At 37.2% G+C, this 16,373-nt stretch overlaps 1 protein-coding gene across 2 annotated transcripts in view; it reads left to right on the forward strand.

Moving 5' to 3' along the window:
* Positions 1 to 16,373, forward strand: part of LOC114655472 (protein lifeguard 3-like) — a 64,619-nt gene that overhangs the window by 22,675 nt on the left and 25,571 nt on the right. For both annotated transcript variants that reach the window (XM_028806498.2, XM_028806497.2), the window contains exon 2: positions 3,485 to 3,777. In XM_028806498.2, the coding sequence (XP_028662331.1) occupies positions 3,516 to 3,777 (262 nt within the window). In that variant the 5' untranslated portion in view covers positions 3,485 to 3,515. The remainder of the gene's footprint in view (positions 1 to 3,484; positions 3,778 to 16,373) is intronic.

Here is a 16,373-nt window from a genome sequence, read left to right on the forward strand (position 1 = left end):
TAATGTTGCAGGAGTCGTCTTGCTGTCTTAATTGTAGTTGTATATTTGATGTAGTAATAGTTGAACAAGCTGTTATACAGTGCCTTGCCAGTAATGTTTATTACCCATTGTGCATAGAAAAATGTAATTTAAAGGAGTCAAATTTGTACTTGTATTTACATATTTTTTATAATCACAAACTGATGTGTCAATCTTCATCTGTAACAAACATTATGAAACTGTGTTGGAAATGGCCTACAACATTCTGGGAAAGAAAATAAGACCAAGATTTACATGGGATTTTTATTTTTTATTGGAATAAAGGCAAGCTACCTTTATTTTTCTGTCAAATTGAAGATCACCTGCTGTTAGCATCAGTTAAATTAGCAATATGACTTTCATAGCACAGGGGAGAAAAAAAAATTCACATTCTGTTTTGCACAGCCCAGACTTTTTATGTCCGTATTGTACTCTTGAGCGTAGAACAGAAGATTTGGAGGGATTAAAGTTGTCCATTTTTGATACAGTGGATTTGATAGGTCAAGTGTTATTGCTTCAAGGTTTTTTGGCATCCATTTACCTAACATTTTGGCATGTTCTGTAGCTTGATAGTTTCACTTAAGCTATTCAGTAATGAAAGTGTAATCCGAACTTTGCTTTGATTTAACTGCGAAGTGGCATTTTAGTGTCAGGCTTGTCACATCATGCTACCACTATTAAAATCAAATCTTTTCAACATGCACAGTCACTTGATATACACACATCATGGCTTCCCTTGAGATTTCATCCCACCTGAAAGTTGGACAGCAGAACCCATGCATATGGGTGTATTTTATTGGTGAGATGGTTTTCTGCTTGTCCTTCTTGTTATCAGTGCATTTTTTGGGTTGCAGCCAAAAGCAGACTGCATTTCTACTAAGAAGGAAGTGTTACTGCAAACTATTCAAAATGGAAGTTGTTAGTTTCTGGGCTGAAACTAAACCCAATTTCTAATATTTTTTGCAGTTTCAGTGTGCTCTGAAAACCCCTGTTTGTCCATTTGTCTGTATAGAATTGCAAGGACTGGGTGTTTCCCATAGAAATGTGATAGAACTTTTTGGTTGGGAGGTTTTGTTTGTGTCTCCCTAGAAACTGTTGCTGCTTTGTTCGCACATTGTTTCATTAAATATAATAGTGTTTACAATATTTTTGTGGTTAATTGCTAAGTATTAATGATTACTAGTATTTTACATAATGATAATCTGGGTAATAAATAAAATTGAACTGCACCAAGTATTTTTAATAACCTTAATAATTGAAGAAAAAAAATAAAAACACAGATAATATATTTAACAATAAACACAAAAATGAATTGCTAATTGAAAAAGTAGCTTGTAGCTGTGATGACACACAAATACTGAGTAACAGAACTAAATGCAGATGCATACACAAAAGACATTCATTCTTTGCAAGTGAGCAGCGTCTACTTTTCGTTATGAATACATATTGTGTACAATAAGAACATTCCTGATGTTCTAATGGGTGTTGTGGGGGCAATGTTAAGATTAAACAATGAAATAAAGCTGCATCTTCATTTTTATTAAAACTCGGTATGGAGTACATCTGAGGTTGTGTGCTGTACAATAAGAGTTTCTAAACAGCGTAGTACAGCAAAGTTTCAGTTGTGTCGCTATCTGAACATAAGCTATAATATAACTTGAATGTTTGCAACAAATCAATCTAAAGTTAAAAAGGTGTTGACAGCCCTTACTTTAAGTATATATCTGTTGCTGCATGGACAGCCTCAATCCTCTGATGATTAAGGTTGGCTTGGGAGCTCCCCGATGGGTTGCGGAGAGACCTCAGTAGTTCTTTGCTGTCCCAAAGAAGTTTGTAATGTTTAGATTAACAAATCACGTGATTTGAGGGTATGCACAATAATGAATACACTGCTTGACCAGTTGAACGGTGCAGGAGAATCTGGTTATCATAGGGTGCACAAGACAATGTTTAGGTAATTATTATATTTACATAGTGTAGAGGTATTAAATTGATTTTTACTTGGACCACAATACTTTTAAATTCTGGCTATTCAAAAGCTGTGACAAATAAATAATCGTATTCTCCATTTTCAGGTTTCATAGCATCAATTTGAAAAGTGTTAAGTGCAGTGTGAAAAATGGTTATGAATGTTCATGAATTATATCATTTTGTAGCTGCAGCAGAGGAAAATTTTGTAGCAGTGGTACATCACTGTATTATTTGTGCAGAAAACATTGAAGATTTGTTTACAAATATCTAATGGTGCTGTTGATTTATTTTCATTGTTTTCTCTTGCACACTGATTAGTAAGTGCTTGCATTGGTCTTAAAGTTGATTTCGATGACAGATTAACATAATTATTCACTTTATGTTTTATTTTTTTTTGAGCTGGGCACTGCTACATTTCTTTTGTGTGTATTTTGTAGTAAGTTTTTTAGCCTTTAACAGGCAAATGTACAGCTGTATTTTTGTAAACTATTCACATAAACATTTATATGATATGCTTACTTAGGAGAATAAGTTGGGCTAAATAAAATAGGCAGCCTACTGTGTAGCCATTTTTTGCCTTGATTTGTACAACCTTTAATTAATTTAATGCTGATCAGAGTGGTCAGTGGAAGCATATTATGAATTTGGCGACTTTTTAAAAACTTTTTAAATGAAACCTGTCTCTTTATAGCATCTTTCTATTTTTACTATATGTACTGTACATTTGGCCACTCCTTGCAGCAGTCTACCTTTTAAGTTTAAAGTTAGTTTCACAGGTATTTAACATTTCTATGGTAATTTCTTATAGGCCCAATCAGTGGAGTTTGTGTTATCAAGTGATTTTGTAATATATTTTAAATTTTAAGATCATGATAATTTTAATGTTTTTATTACTAAACTCATTCTCCGTGAGAGTGTGCCTTTCTTTGTATGTGCTGTATTTGCTAATGTTTTAAAAAATTAGCCCGTTTTCAATGTCACTTTATACATGCAGAACATGCTTTCTTTGGGTTATTTGATTTGCCTTGACACTGTTTTATGCATTTTTATTATTAGCTAGTTCTTGTATTATTCATAGTTATTTTAAAAAATGTAGTTAGTGGTTCGGATGTCACAGATGAATAATTAATGTTTTAATTTCTGAGACAAAATTCATAGCAGAAAATAGAGGCTTTTTCTGGTTCACTTTAAGTAATACATCCCACTATTTATTAGCATTAAATACATTTTACAAGACAAAATCTAAAAAGCTTGAAAAGATTATTCAAGTGTAGTGTAATTGAGAGGATTGTTTTTGTTCCGTGGAAGAGACCAGCTATTCAGAGTTCCAGTAATGAGATGAAGGAACCGATGATATCAAATTGCACAACGTAAGGTCATTGTGCATATAACAGCCTTGGGTGAAAAGATGGAAGTGTCTAATGTTTTAAAATATTTACTGAAATATTAGTGTAGATGTGTACATTTTAAATTACAATATTGCGTTTCTTTTTAGATAACAGAATCTCCCAGAGTTTTTTCTCACAATGTCAAGATCTGATTTTCCACCAAACTATGAGGAGACCAGCAATCCTCTCTACCCACCACAAGGCGGTGGCTACCCACAACCACCCCCATATGGATTTTCAGGACCAGGTTATCCACAACAGCCTGGAATGTTCCCCCAGCCAGGAATGTTTCCACAGCCAGGCATGCATCCCAATCCAAATATGCCAATGGGGGGTTTACCACCAATGATACCACCTGTGATGCCACCAATGATTTCACCAAATGATCCATTAAATCAAGGTAGGTTTGAGACTACAAATAAAATTTGTAATGCCTTAGTGTGCAGTTCTGTAAGTTGTTGCTTGTTTGATTTAAAGATCTATTATTCATCTGTAGGATGTTACTGAAAGTCGCACATTAATGTACTATATATGCGTTTACATTTTTGCTTGTATACAGTATATGAGTTTTTTGTGTTTTCCAGTGCAGGATAATATGAAAAACACACGAGTGTTAAAAAGGCACCTTCTTTCCCCAATCATCTCTTAATTTGCATCCATATACCTTGTTTAAGTTCATTGTGGCAGCAGCACAAACAGGAAAAATCATACTTCCATATTACCAGGAACACTTCCTTTTTTTAGATGCTGTTACAGTACACTGTCTTAGAATTATAATAACTCCAGTGTAAGATGGATCTTCCCAGGTGTTCCTTGCACTGTGCTAGGCCTTGTACATCTGACAGGGGAGGGATATTGTTGGGCATACTCTGCAATGCCTAAATGAAGACTACATTCAACTTCCTTAAATTCAGAACAACAGTTGCTGTTTCAGAGTTCCTCCTGGATTGCTGAGCACCCCATCCTGCCATGAAGAGCAAGCCTGGCAGACATGTATTGGTGTATGTCTTGATTCTATTACCTATATCGTCAGTCTTGTTATTCCTTCCTGTTGCTTAAAAACACAGGCAATGATGAGGACATAGACTGAATAGGAAATTATGTGCTTCATCTGAGAGGTTCACTCCTACTCTGTCCATTTACGTGTCTGCAGTACTACTGCTGCTGAACCGCTACGTACATTGGTTAATGATAGAATGGCTACTGTCCTTTTAAACTGATTTATATTGTGGTGTCAAGCCTGTGCTGAGGGCTATTTCACCAAGAGCAGTTTATACTTCTGCTGTGCACACTTCAGGGATGTACATGAACACTAGTTGGAAGTGTTTTGCAGCATGCAAAAAAAGCAAATGATCCATTAAAATGTAGGCAGTTTTTGTCCTCCAGTATCACTGCTCCTGTTGCTACACATTTTCTTCTGCTTATGAATGTATTTGTACCTCCCATTTTTCCATTTTTTCATACATTTGCCAACTTCCAAACTGATGTTAACTAATGTTTCGCACCACAAATTGGCAGCCATCTGATTTGTCTTTTGTATTGTTGTGATGATGTATTGTATAAATGTGTATTTTCTAACTTCTTTTGAGGAGTTTTTCCTCAGTCTACTCCACATTTACTTCAGAATAGCGGAAGACAAATGGAAATACAGTGGAACCTCGGGTCACCACCGTAATTCATTCCAAAACTCTGGTTGCAACCCGATTTGGTCGTGACCCGAAGTAATTTTTCCCCCATAGGATTGTATGTAAATACAATTAATCCGTTCCGGACTGTACAAGCTGTATGTAAATATATATATATTTTTAAAGATTTAATTATACCATAGAATGCACAGTGAAATAGCAAACTAAATGTTTACTTAGTTCTTCTGTAATGTTTACTACTTCTGCTTGGGCTCTCTCGCTCTCTCTCTCACGTTCTCGCTCGCTGCATAGGGAGAGACTGAACACGTGTGGAAATCATCGGCGCATATGACCCGGAAGGGAAACTGGCTTGTTCGTCACCCGAGTGTGTGGTCGTGAACAGATGCAGAAGTTTGGCAAACTTTTTGGTCGTAACCTGATTTGTACGTGGTCCGAGACGTTTGTGACCCGAGGTTCCACTGTATGTAGTTACCAAACTGGCCAATCAGTCATAGGGGTCTGCGTAGGGTCCGCCTTAACATGACACATAGTTACAATTTTGAGGTGGTGCACGTCCGGCTATTCCATACCTGTAGGTGTGACTCGGAAGTATAAATCAGTCTTTACTTGTGAACAGTTTTGTGGGATACCTAAACATTTCCACTTTGGCAGGTGCTACATCTTCACATGCACTGCACATTGTGTTTGTCTGGGAAATTACTACGAGTTAAGATTGTGAGACCCTGAATTTCATCCTGAGAAATGTACACTTCAAGGATCTCCTGCATTTATGACAGTTACTGCAAAGGTTCACTGCAAACAAGAGGAATACATTCCCAAAATGAAAAAGTTTTCAGGCTAATAAATTGGACAATCTTCAGGCCTCAGTTGTGCTTTGACGACATACTCCTGGAAATCAAAAATGGGAGAGGAGATAGTTAATAGTTTTTTGAGCAGCAGGAGGCACTGACAAGTCGATATTACAGATCTTTATTGGCCATTAGACTTCAAGAGCATAGTGAAATTCTTGTGCCACAGCACCGGTGATGCATAAATGAATACAGTAATATGGTGAGATGCTATGGGGTACGCAGTAGTAGACTTTACAAGTTCAGAAAATGTGCAAAGGCAAGATTGAGGGGATTTTGGAAGTCTGGCAAGTATCCATGCAAAAGTCAGAGTTAATACTCTTCAGCGGCCAGAACAAAATCTGCATTTCTCATCCTGGATCTAAAGCCTCTAGCACTCTGACCATTAGCTTTCATAGGGAAGGTGAACTATGTAATCCTTAAGTGATTTTATTATGTTTGTTTAAACATCTGTACCTGACATTTGAATTACGAGACGCAAATAATTACAGATTTTGCATGGATATTTTGGTTTTGCTTTTTTTTCCCTTTTAAGTTGGATTCTCGTTCAAGGTCATTTGTATCAGGAATTTTGATATTTCCATTCTCTATGATAAATGTAAATATCATTTTGGGATGGATATTCCTTTAAAGATGGTTACAAAAGAAGCTTTCTTTAACTTGCCACATTGCTACTGTCAAAGTGGACAAAAACTACCTCTTGGTGATAACTTGTAATACCTCCTGTGCTGAGTTATTTAAATCTTAATGATCTCCGCCGTTCCAGAGATGTGGGAGGTCTGTTGAAAGTGACAGTTGAACTCATTCCATGTAATGGTACCCTTTATAAACTTTCTAATGAGTTTCATTATTTTTTTTGGAACTTTCTTTTTGGCTGATGCTCTGGCAGTCTTCACAACTAAATGAGAGGACATAACATTTTTGAAATCAATAAGTATTAATAAAATCCAGAGTCGTATGGGAAAGACAGAGGAGTTGAATCAATGTGATGTTAATCAATTAAATAATTACAGTTTACTTAGGGCAGCACTAAAGAAGATTATTTAGACAATTTTGTAAAGCTCCCACCACTTTTTTTTTTTTTTTTTTCTCCTTACCTTTCTCTGTAGATTGGGCTTCCCATCTATTATCTCAGTAACTGAAGCACACTTGTTTTACAAGACCGAATAATACAAGTTACTGATAAAAGAATTATAGAAATATGTGGAGTTTGATTCTGACTAGGGTTTTTTTTTTTTTTTAATTAGTGTTTTTTAATTTTATTGTGACATTTATATTTAACTCACCCTTCCTCTGATGCACGGCATTTGGCAAGAAAGGGCTAAATTTTAGGATCCTTAATCTCCAAATTAATTCAAATCTTGTAAAAGACAGACCTGTACAATTTTACATGGAAAGGAGGTCTTTAGCAAGCAATTTACTTGCACGACTAATTTATCTTGCACTGAAAAACCATTTTAAGATGCCAGTCCTTTAAAGCAGATGTCCTGGGCTGTGTGGAGCTGCATGTTGTGGCACTGAGTTCAAGAGGAGGACTTTGGCTTGTGGCTGAGTGCAGTTGTTGCACCAATATGGCCATTTATCTGAGTCAGTGGTGTGGTGTTGTCTTCCTTAGGTGGTTGCTAGAGAAAATCATGGCTCTTCCCTCCTTGAAATAAAGCCGCTTCTGTTTTTTTAGACTGGGGTCAGTTTCTGGCAAAGCACTTCATTTTTAAACAGTAGATATTGTGGGGCATCCAGCTGCAACACCATACTGAAAACTAGTTTCCAGGACCAAAGTTTTCTGACTACCAAGATAGTGAAGGAGTGCATGCATTTAGTTTAAAGGGAGTGTGCAGTCTCTGGTAATTGGATCAAGGACCTTTCCAGTTACTGATCTAGCACCTGCTTATAGGTGCTTTATTTTGTCCCATCAGAGTGAAAATCGGTCAGTTTGCAGTTACAAACTTAAAATAAATGTCTACTTTAGATGCTCTTTTGTCTGCAGGAGTCTCTGCAGATATGGCAGCTCATTTTTGCAATATTGTTATATAAAAGTTGGACAGTAAAGTGACCAAATGTTGGTTATACGGAGAGCTGCTAAACAGTTCAGGTGCTTAAAAGGAATATTCATGAATTACATGTGGTGGGCACAACTAGGTTTTTGCACATCTTTTAAATCTTCTCTGTTATCACATAGGAGGCCTTGTATGACACTAAAGCCTAACAAATTTGGACAATGCCCCTTTATTCTACAGTGTTTATGATTAGACAGAACATTCCTTCTAATTATGTCACTCCAGGTATTTTCATTCTTTCCCAGGTGAGGTTTGATACCTAGTGGGGCTGCGGAGGTGAATTTGTTTGGTTTTTTATTTTTGTGCTGAACCCAGTCTTTAAAATGTCAGAATACTTCCTAGGTGTCTATACATGAAAAGACAAACTTTTTGTTATCATGTAGGCAGTTTTTCAAAGAATATCAAGCTGTTTGAATTAAATTCATATGATTCTCTGTGCCGTGATTTAAATTACTCTGCAAAATTTTCTGATTGATTTATGTGTATGTATGTGTTATTGGAGCTACATGCATGTTTCTAAGAAGAATTCCAATATTGATTCCATTTTTTTTTCTTTCTTTCTGCCTTTTTAAAAACATTCTACACTAAGCTTCTGTATAACCAGATGCAAAGAAGCCTTGTGTTCTGTATTAAAGTGTTACCTTTGGTATTTATATAATTTAACTATAGACCACTGGTGTTAACTGTTTATTTCTTATTAACAAAATTAATTTCTGTAGGCTTACTGTTCAGTAACCATAAAAATACTAAAATAAAATGTCCTTAAAATACATAATACTTCAACTACTAAAATATGTACAAAAATATGTATCCATAATGCACATGGCATAAAAAGATAAAATCCTTTTTATACAAGCTGTCATATTGTTAACTTTTTTCCCCTATTAGGTACCTATCTGAAACAAGGCTTAATTAAAAAAATATATAGTTTTAACCATTTCTCTCAGAAAAAAAGAAATACATACTTACACAATAAATTAATATTTGCAATTAAACACTGCTTAAATGTAAATATGCATGTATTGGCTAGAGATTCGTAATTCTTGAGGTGTAATTAAAATATGGATTACCATTTTAATTATGTAATACTTAATTCTTATCAAAGCGTATACTGTATGTATGTGTATGTGTGTGTATATATATATATATATATATACACACACACACACACACAGAAATAAATAATAAACATAGTACAGATCTTTTAAAAAGACACAAATGTATCACATGTTCATAAGTTGTTTCTCAAGAAGACACAAGACTAACATGCTTAACTGGTTTATAAGTGTAAGATACATTTTGAAGCTAACATGCCTATTGTTTACTAAGAAGCAATTTTTAATTATTCTTTGTTTTTCCAATTAAAAATATAAGTTGCTGCATTTTAAACAATCTTGCTGTCCAAACTGAAATGGTGTCTGTTTTAATTTAAAGGACAAAATTAAAAGGCCTGAATTCATTAAAGTAGTTTTTTTTTTTGCCGTTTGTCTAAAAACACAGAATGACTTCTGCGAATCTGCTTTCTCAGTTTATTACTCCGGTTTCTTTAAGTAAAGGCTAAACTCTCTGATAAGATGAGCCACAACTGCTCTTTAACACTGCTGGAATTTTGCTGCAAAAAAAAAAAAAAAAAAAGCTGTGTAGGATCAGCTGCCGTAATACCTTAGAAAAGCAGGGGCTGAAAAGATTGGATTTTGTGATCAAGTAATTTGATCTAGTTTGCGGCTAATCGATTGGAGCATCCCAAATACGCTATGGACAAAGGTATTGGGATACACCTCTTAATTATTAATTCAGGTGTTTCAAAATCGAGCACTTCGCCATGCAGTCTCCTTTACAGGTATTTGTGAAACAAAATGGGTTGTTCTGAAGACCTCAGTCACTCCAGGCATAGTACTGCGATAGGATGCCACCTTTGCAGTAAGACCGTTATCCTGCTGGATGTTCCACGGTGAACTGTAAGTGGTATTTGTGGAAAGCGAAAGCGTTCAAGAACAACAGCAACTTATCCATGAAGTACAAGACCATGTAAAGTCACTAAGTGGGGTCAACGATTGCTAAGGTGCATGGAGTGTAAAAGTCACCAATGCTCTGCTGATTCCATAGCAGAAGAGTTCCAAACCTCCACTGGCATTTAACTGTGCGGTGGGAACTTATTGAAATGGGGCTCCATGACCAACCAGCCACATGCAAGCCTCCCATCACCAAGTCCAATGGAGTGACAATGCACGCTTCTCTGTTTAGCAGTCGGATGGGCGAGTCTGGGTTTTGGCGAATGTCAGGAGAACATCACCTGCCTGATTACATTGTACCAGCTGTGAAGTTTGGTGGAGGAGGAATAATGGTGTGGGGCTGTTTCTCAGGGTTTGGGCTCTGCCCTCTTACTACCAGTGATGGGCAATCTTAACGCTTCATTTTGGGCAACACTATGCTTCCAACTTTGTGGAAACAGTTTAGGGAAGGCCCTCTTCTATTCCAGCATGACTGTACCCCAGTGCACAAAGCAAGGTCCATAAAGACCTGTTTGGATGAGTTTGGTGTGGAAGAACTTGGGTGGCCCATACAGAGCCCTGACCTCAACCCCACTGAACACTTTTGGGATGAACTAGAGCGGAGATTGCAAGCCAGGCCTTCTCGTCCAACATCAGTGCTTGACCTCATAAATAGAATGAATGGGCACAAATTCACACAGAAACACTCAAGTTTTGTGGAAAGCCTTCCAAGAAGAGTGGAAGCTGTTATAGCAGCAAAGGGGGTGGGGACTAACTCCATCTTAAAGTCTGTGTATTTGAATGCAATATCATTAAAGTCCCTGTTTGTGTAATGGTCAGGCTTTCCAATACTTTTGTCCATATATGTACCACAAAATATACACAATAGGTACGTTCACTGAAGAGCATGTATTACCCTTCCCTACACTATATGCAGAACAACACATTGGTAAAGCATTGCTTGCAATGTATAAGTTTTTATTTATTGTAGTAAAGCTGAAATCATAACTACTTCTCTCTGCCTTCTGTAGAAACACTGTTGTAAAACTATACCAAAGCATTTAAAATAACTGCACCTTTCTGTTGCTTAAAAAATGATTGGGAATAAACTCTTAAATTCTCTACTCTGAAAGTCAGTATATACAATAGCTGTTATTCAAAGAATGCACTCTTCCTTGTTTTCTGTTGGCTAATTTTGGAGGTGTACCCGTTCATGGATTCATGCTGACCGTTTGTTGTAAGCCTTTCATACTCTAATTATAATTCACTGACACTGTACTGTGATTCATAGCATTTTAAAACAAATGAAACACATATGAATATAGCCCAGCCACATAATCTACGGATTTTGTCAGAGTAATTTTTAAAAGTAATCGTATGTTGGTGCCATCTTATAGCTGAATGAATGTTGCTGTGAGTGTACCCTGCAATGGATTGGTCACTTTACACATAAATCAATAGGCACTGACCTCACTTGCAAAACAAAAATAATTGTCCTTCCGTCTGTGGTTAGTCTTCAAATTATGCTACTGTTTTTTGCTTTTTTTTTCCCCTGGGAAGCTTTTAAGGTGTAGATGGGATCTGAGGGAAGGACTTCTTCTGTTCTGGATTGTTATCTTCAGAGCAGAAGGTGGAACGTGAAAATGCCCAAGAGCGTATGTTGCATCTAAATCTTTTCCATGTGCACCTTACAGTAATTCCCCATAAAATGTATGCCATTTCCTATGTGGTTGATGCCCTTAAATGGATAATTGATGGTCGATTAGGTTTATTAGGCCTTAACAAACTAATTGTAGGTTTTGAAGAGGTGTTTGTTCTTATCAGTTGTGCTACTTTGAGTGTCATTCAAAAAAAAATGGTAATATTGTGCAGGTTGTGTCAAAAGATAATACAGTGTGTGCAACAATAGCTTGCTTCACATTAGTAGCCTTTGTTTAAAATCAGAACTATCTAGCTTTAACAGCATTTACTATTACAAACACTCCCTGTTCAATATACGAGTATGGAAAATCTGTCTCAAGTTCTGTTTTAATTATATTTGCTTTATTTTTCAAGATTTCAGTTATTAGATGTGGTTAGATTGTTAGTTTGGGGAAGCATTGGATTAAATAAAAAGGAGGTGAAAACAACCGTGAGAAAGGAGCAGGACAGTACACTGGTATTACAACATTTGCAGTTTTTTTTCCTAGCTAAAAAATAGTACAGTGATCCTCTGCCTATCGCAAAAGTTACGTCCCAGACCCACCCGCGATAGGTGAAAATCCGTGATGTAGAATGACCACTTTTTTTTTTTTGTTTTATAGTTTAAGCCTTAAAATACCCCTCCCACATGCTTTAAACACATGTAAACTTATTAAAACACACTTTGGATACACATACAGTATGATTCACGGATGTCGGGGTAAAGATATGAGTAACGTAATAATAATAATCATCATCATCAGTTTTACCTTCTCCTGTATGGTCAAGGTCTTCCTCTGGCGCTTAGGTCCACTGCTACCAGAAGGCTTACAAGATGCAGGATGCTTGGGAGCCATTGTAGGGCTTAAAACAAACGAAAAGCTCACAAAAGTCGGACCACAAGCAAGATACGCGATTCGACAGGGACCCACGCTCGCTGTTCTTGCGAGATTACACCACGTTAGTAGCAGCTAATCGGAGCCCAAGAGAATAAAATCTGCTCTGATTGGTTGAGTTTCCTCTTTCAGCCAATAACGGGCTTTGTAAGAAATCATCTGGGTGCTGTAATGCGAAACTGTTTGTCTGCTGAAAACCGTATGGTTTGTTATGAATTGGCTGCAAAGTACACTACAGGTAGGATGTACTTACTGAATTTTTCCGCGATACGGGGTTTCGCAATAGCTGAACCGCAATAGAGCAGGGGATTACTGTATATCTCTGAATTACCAAATTTTTCTGGGAGGAAAAAAGAATTCTGCACGTATTTAATTCAATAAATAAGATATCTAAATAAACTTCTGAATTTTTTCTAGAAGATAAAATCACTTTAAATTGTAACAAATGGAAACCAATGAACAAGCTAAAACTATGAAGGCAATGCATTTTTATTGTCTGTGTCCATTTTTGTTTTAATGATGGGTAACCTATACTAATACGTACACTTGTTCTATAAAAGTCATGCTTATAAAATAGGTATTCTGTGGTGTAATTTTGTTTTCCTTTTGTTCAGAAAAATTGGATATCCTTGGAAGGTTTGCAGTGATAAACATGAAAAACTGATATGTAAGCGTATTGAATACATGTCCTGCCTGATTTGATTGGAAGTTACACTCTCTTTGTGTTGGCTCTACCATGCAGGTCCAACATTACTGTATGCAAAATCATTGAAAAATGCAAGATATTACTACACTAGTTCATTCTCTTACATTTTGACAATATTTCACCCACTTTTACAGATTAATAGCATTGTTAATAATTTTACCATTTATCCACTAAGATTTGTTTTTTTTTTTTTACAAATGTCCATTACTTAATGCAACACTAAAGGGAAAATTGTAAGACGCAGAGCTGTGTTGCTGCTTTCTAAGACCCAGATTATCTTGAAATATTGGGGATTTATAAGCTTTTAATAAGAATGCTGGTTTACTATGTTGTCCCACCTCTCCTTACCATGTGCACGATTTTGCATCTCCTAACTAAATTTCACAAGTGTGTGTTCTGTTATGCCATTTTTTGGACTATTTGTTGACTTGCATGGCCAAGAAAAGGCATAAGAAATTTGACAAATAAGCGCATACTATTTCACTGTATGAAGCTTGTTTGTTTAGCTAATAGCTTAGCTGTCCCAATATCTCATCTAGACACTTTTTTTTTTTTAAAGGTTGTCAAGCTTTCTCCTTCAACTACATGACTTCTTAGGTTGTTTCAGAGTCCTACAAGCTTGTGCTTCCTGGCTTCAGTCCTAAAAACACGTCCCCTCAATTTCCACTGGTGTTCTCAAGTATGAAAGAATGCTGCTGGATATACTTTATCTGTGCTTTTGAGGAATTTGAAGTCCTACTCAAAACTAAACAAGTTCAGTTCTCGGAATCTGTTGGAGAATGTCATGTCCGCAAGTCCTGGGATGCACTTGGTTGCTTGCCTCTGTACAGTTTCAAATGCCGCTAGTGCATTATATAGTCCAAGCATACGTCTCTTGACTTCTATTCAACAGTTTTTGATACAACCTGACATTTGCCTTAGTTTTTGCTTTTGCACATTGCTTAGACAATGAAAATACTGTGTCAACATGAACCACTAAATCCATTCCAGAGTTTGCTTCCTGTAGGACAGTGTCTCTCATCTTTAATTTGTAATTAATGTTACTTTTGCACATATGTAATACTTTGCACTTTTCTGCAGTAAACAGCATTTTCCAAATGTTAACCAATTCTGAAGTATGTCCAGGTCTGTCATTCCTCCAATTGTAGTATCATTTGTGAATTTCACAAGTTTACGAACTATATTAGAATCAGTGTCATTAATTTAAAAGAGAAATGTATGGGTCAATGGCAGCTTAGGGCCAGTTTATACTTCATGCTCAGAACGCTTACACGCAGGCTGCCACGCGGTCCCAGCGTTCATTTGATGCGTCCTCTGAGCATGTCCTCAGAAATTAATGCGACACGTGCACAAGTTACAGTACCAGCAAAAATCGGGGGGCGCAGTGTGATAAAGTCGGAACGTGTCATCAGAGTCTATGTTTACTATCTTGAAACAGACGCCATTTTAGTTTGTGACAGCAAGCTCTTTGCAGATCCTACAGGGTCAATATGCATGTATCACTGCTTCACCACATCAAACCATTCATCAAACAAAGTGACAACATAAAAATGTATTCACGGCGCTTTTATATTTAAGCGTTGCTTATTCCCCAACGTAATGACATGTTACATTCCCCCCCCCCCCCCCCCCCGCTCCTCACAACTGCATCAGAATGTACAGAAAAAAAATTTAGGAACGCAGTAAAAAGTTGTATTTAGTGATTTAAAGTGGACATTTCGGCTTTAATCTCGTAGTTTTATTTTATTTTTAAAGTAGACCGTCGTAACGTCATCTTAAAACTGACCAAGTTGTTAAACACTACATGCTTCTGGGGCTTCCTCCTGAACTGATGGCAGCAGCAATCACCACACAGAACACATTAAAAGTATGATATTCCAGCTCTCTGTACATCCTTAGATTTATACTTTATCACTTTTATGATAAAATACTGTTAATAATTACATATGTGGGGGGCATGGTGGCAGTGCAGTACTCGCGTCCATGGTGTACCTTGCCTAGAGTTTGCATGTTTTCATGGTGGGTTTCCACACTGTGCACTGGGTTTAGGGATTTAGTGACGCTAAAGTATATGTGTGTGCTTGTATTCACCTTGCTATGAGCTGATGCCCTGTCCAGGAATTGTTTTCTGCCTCGTGCCCAATGCTTGCTGGAATGGGCGCATACCTGGATTGATGGTTTTAATCACTAAGCATCCATCCTTTTCAGAGATATTGTGGCAAGGTGTCCTCAGAATTTAATGGGTGTTTCAGGCAATTCACAACACAGCAAAGCAAAACGTTTTCTCACCGTGATGATATCTCACACTGCCACTTGGTGGAATATTCCAGATTTACGTAAAGTGCACACGCAAGTATAAACCGTACAATGCTTGCGTAGAAGAAGCGTCCACAGGCACATGCATTGCATTGCGTGAAGTAAAACCCCAACCTTAAGGTGCACCTCAAACTTCTTCTTTTCTGTTATTTATAACTTACATGTTCAGCTTCATGTTCATCCAGAAAGGTACCAGATAATGTGTATAGGAGGAAAAAATATACTGTTTATATAATAATAATAATTCATTACATTTATATATTCCCCCTCCAGTTTGGTCATAGAGGATATCCATCCATTTTCCAACCCGCTGAATCCGAACACCGGGTCACGGGGGGTCTGCTGGAGCCAATCCCAGCCAACACAGGGCACAAGGCAGGAACCAATCCTGGGCAGGGTGCCAACCCACCGCAGGACACACACAAACACACCAAGCACACACTAGGGCCAATTTAGAATCGCCAATCCACCTAACCTGCATGTCTTTGGACTGTGGGAGGAAACTGGAGCGCCCGGAGGAAACCCACGCAGACACGGGGTCCCCAGGTCTCCCAACTGCAAGGCAGCAGCGCTACCCACTGCGCCACCATGCCGCCCCATAGTGAATATAATAGTGTTAAATCCAACCATTCAGTTATCAAATATGTTTTATCTGTTCGTCACATGCGGGGTTGTATTAGAGGTAGTTGCCTGTGCTGGTCGAAATAGTGTTGTGCACAAGACCGAACAAATTTCAGCTCCTCAGAACATTAGAAAGAATCTCATCCATCCTATTCACTTGGATTCTCCAAAATATAAGGTAGAGAGTTGAAAGTGTCTATAGTTGTTGGCTTAAAGAAAATCTCTTTGACATTTG

The sequence above is a fragment of the Erpetoichthys calabaricus genome, chromosome 8 (assembly GCF_900747795.2).
Source record: "Erpetoichthys calabaricus chromosome 8, fErpCal1.3, whole genome shotgun sequence".
NCBI lineage: Eukaryota > Metazoa > Chordata > Cladistia > Polypteriformes > Polypteridae > Erpetoichthys > Erpetoichthys calabaricus.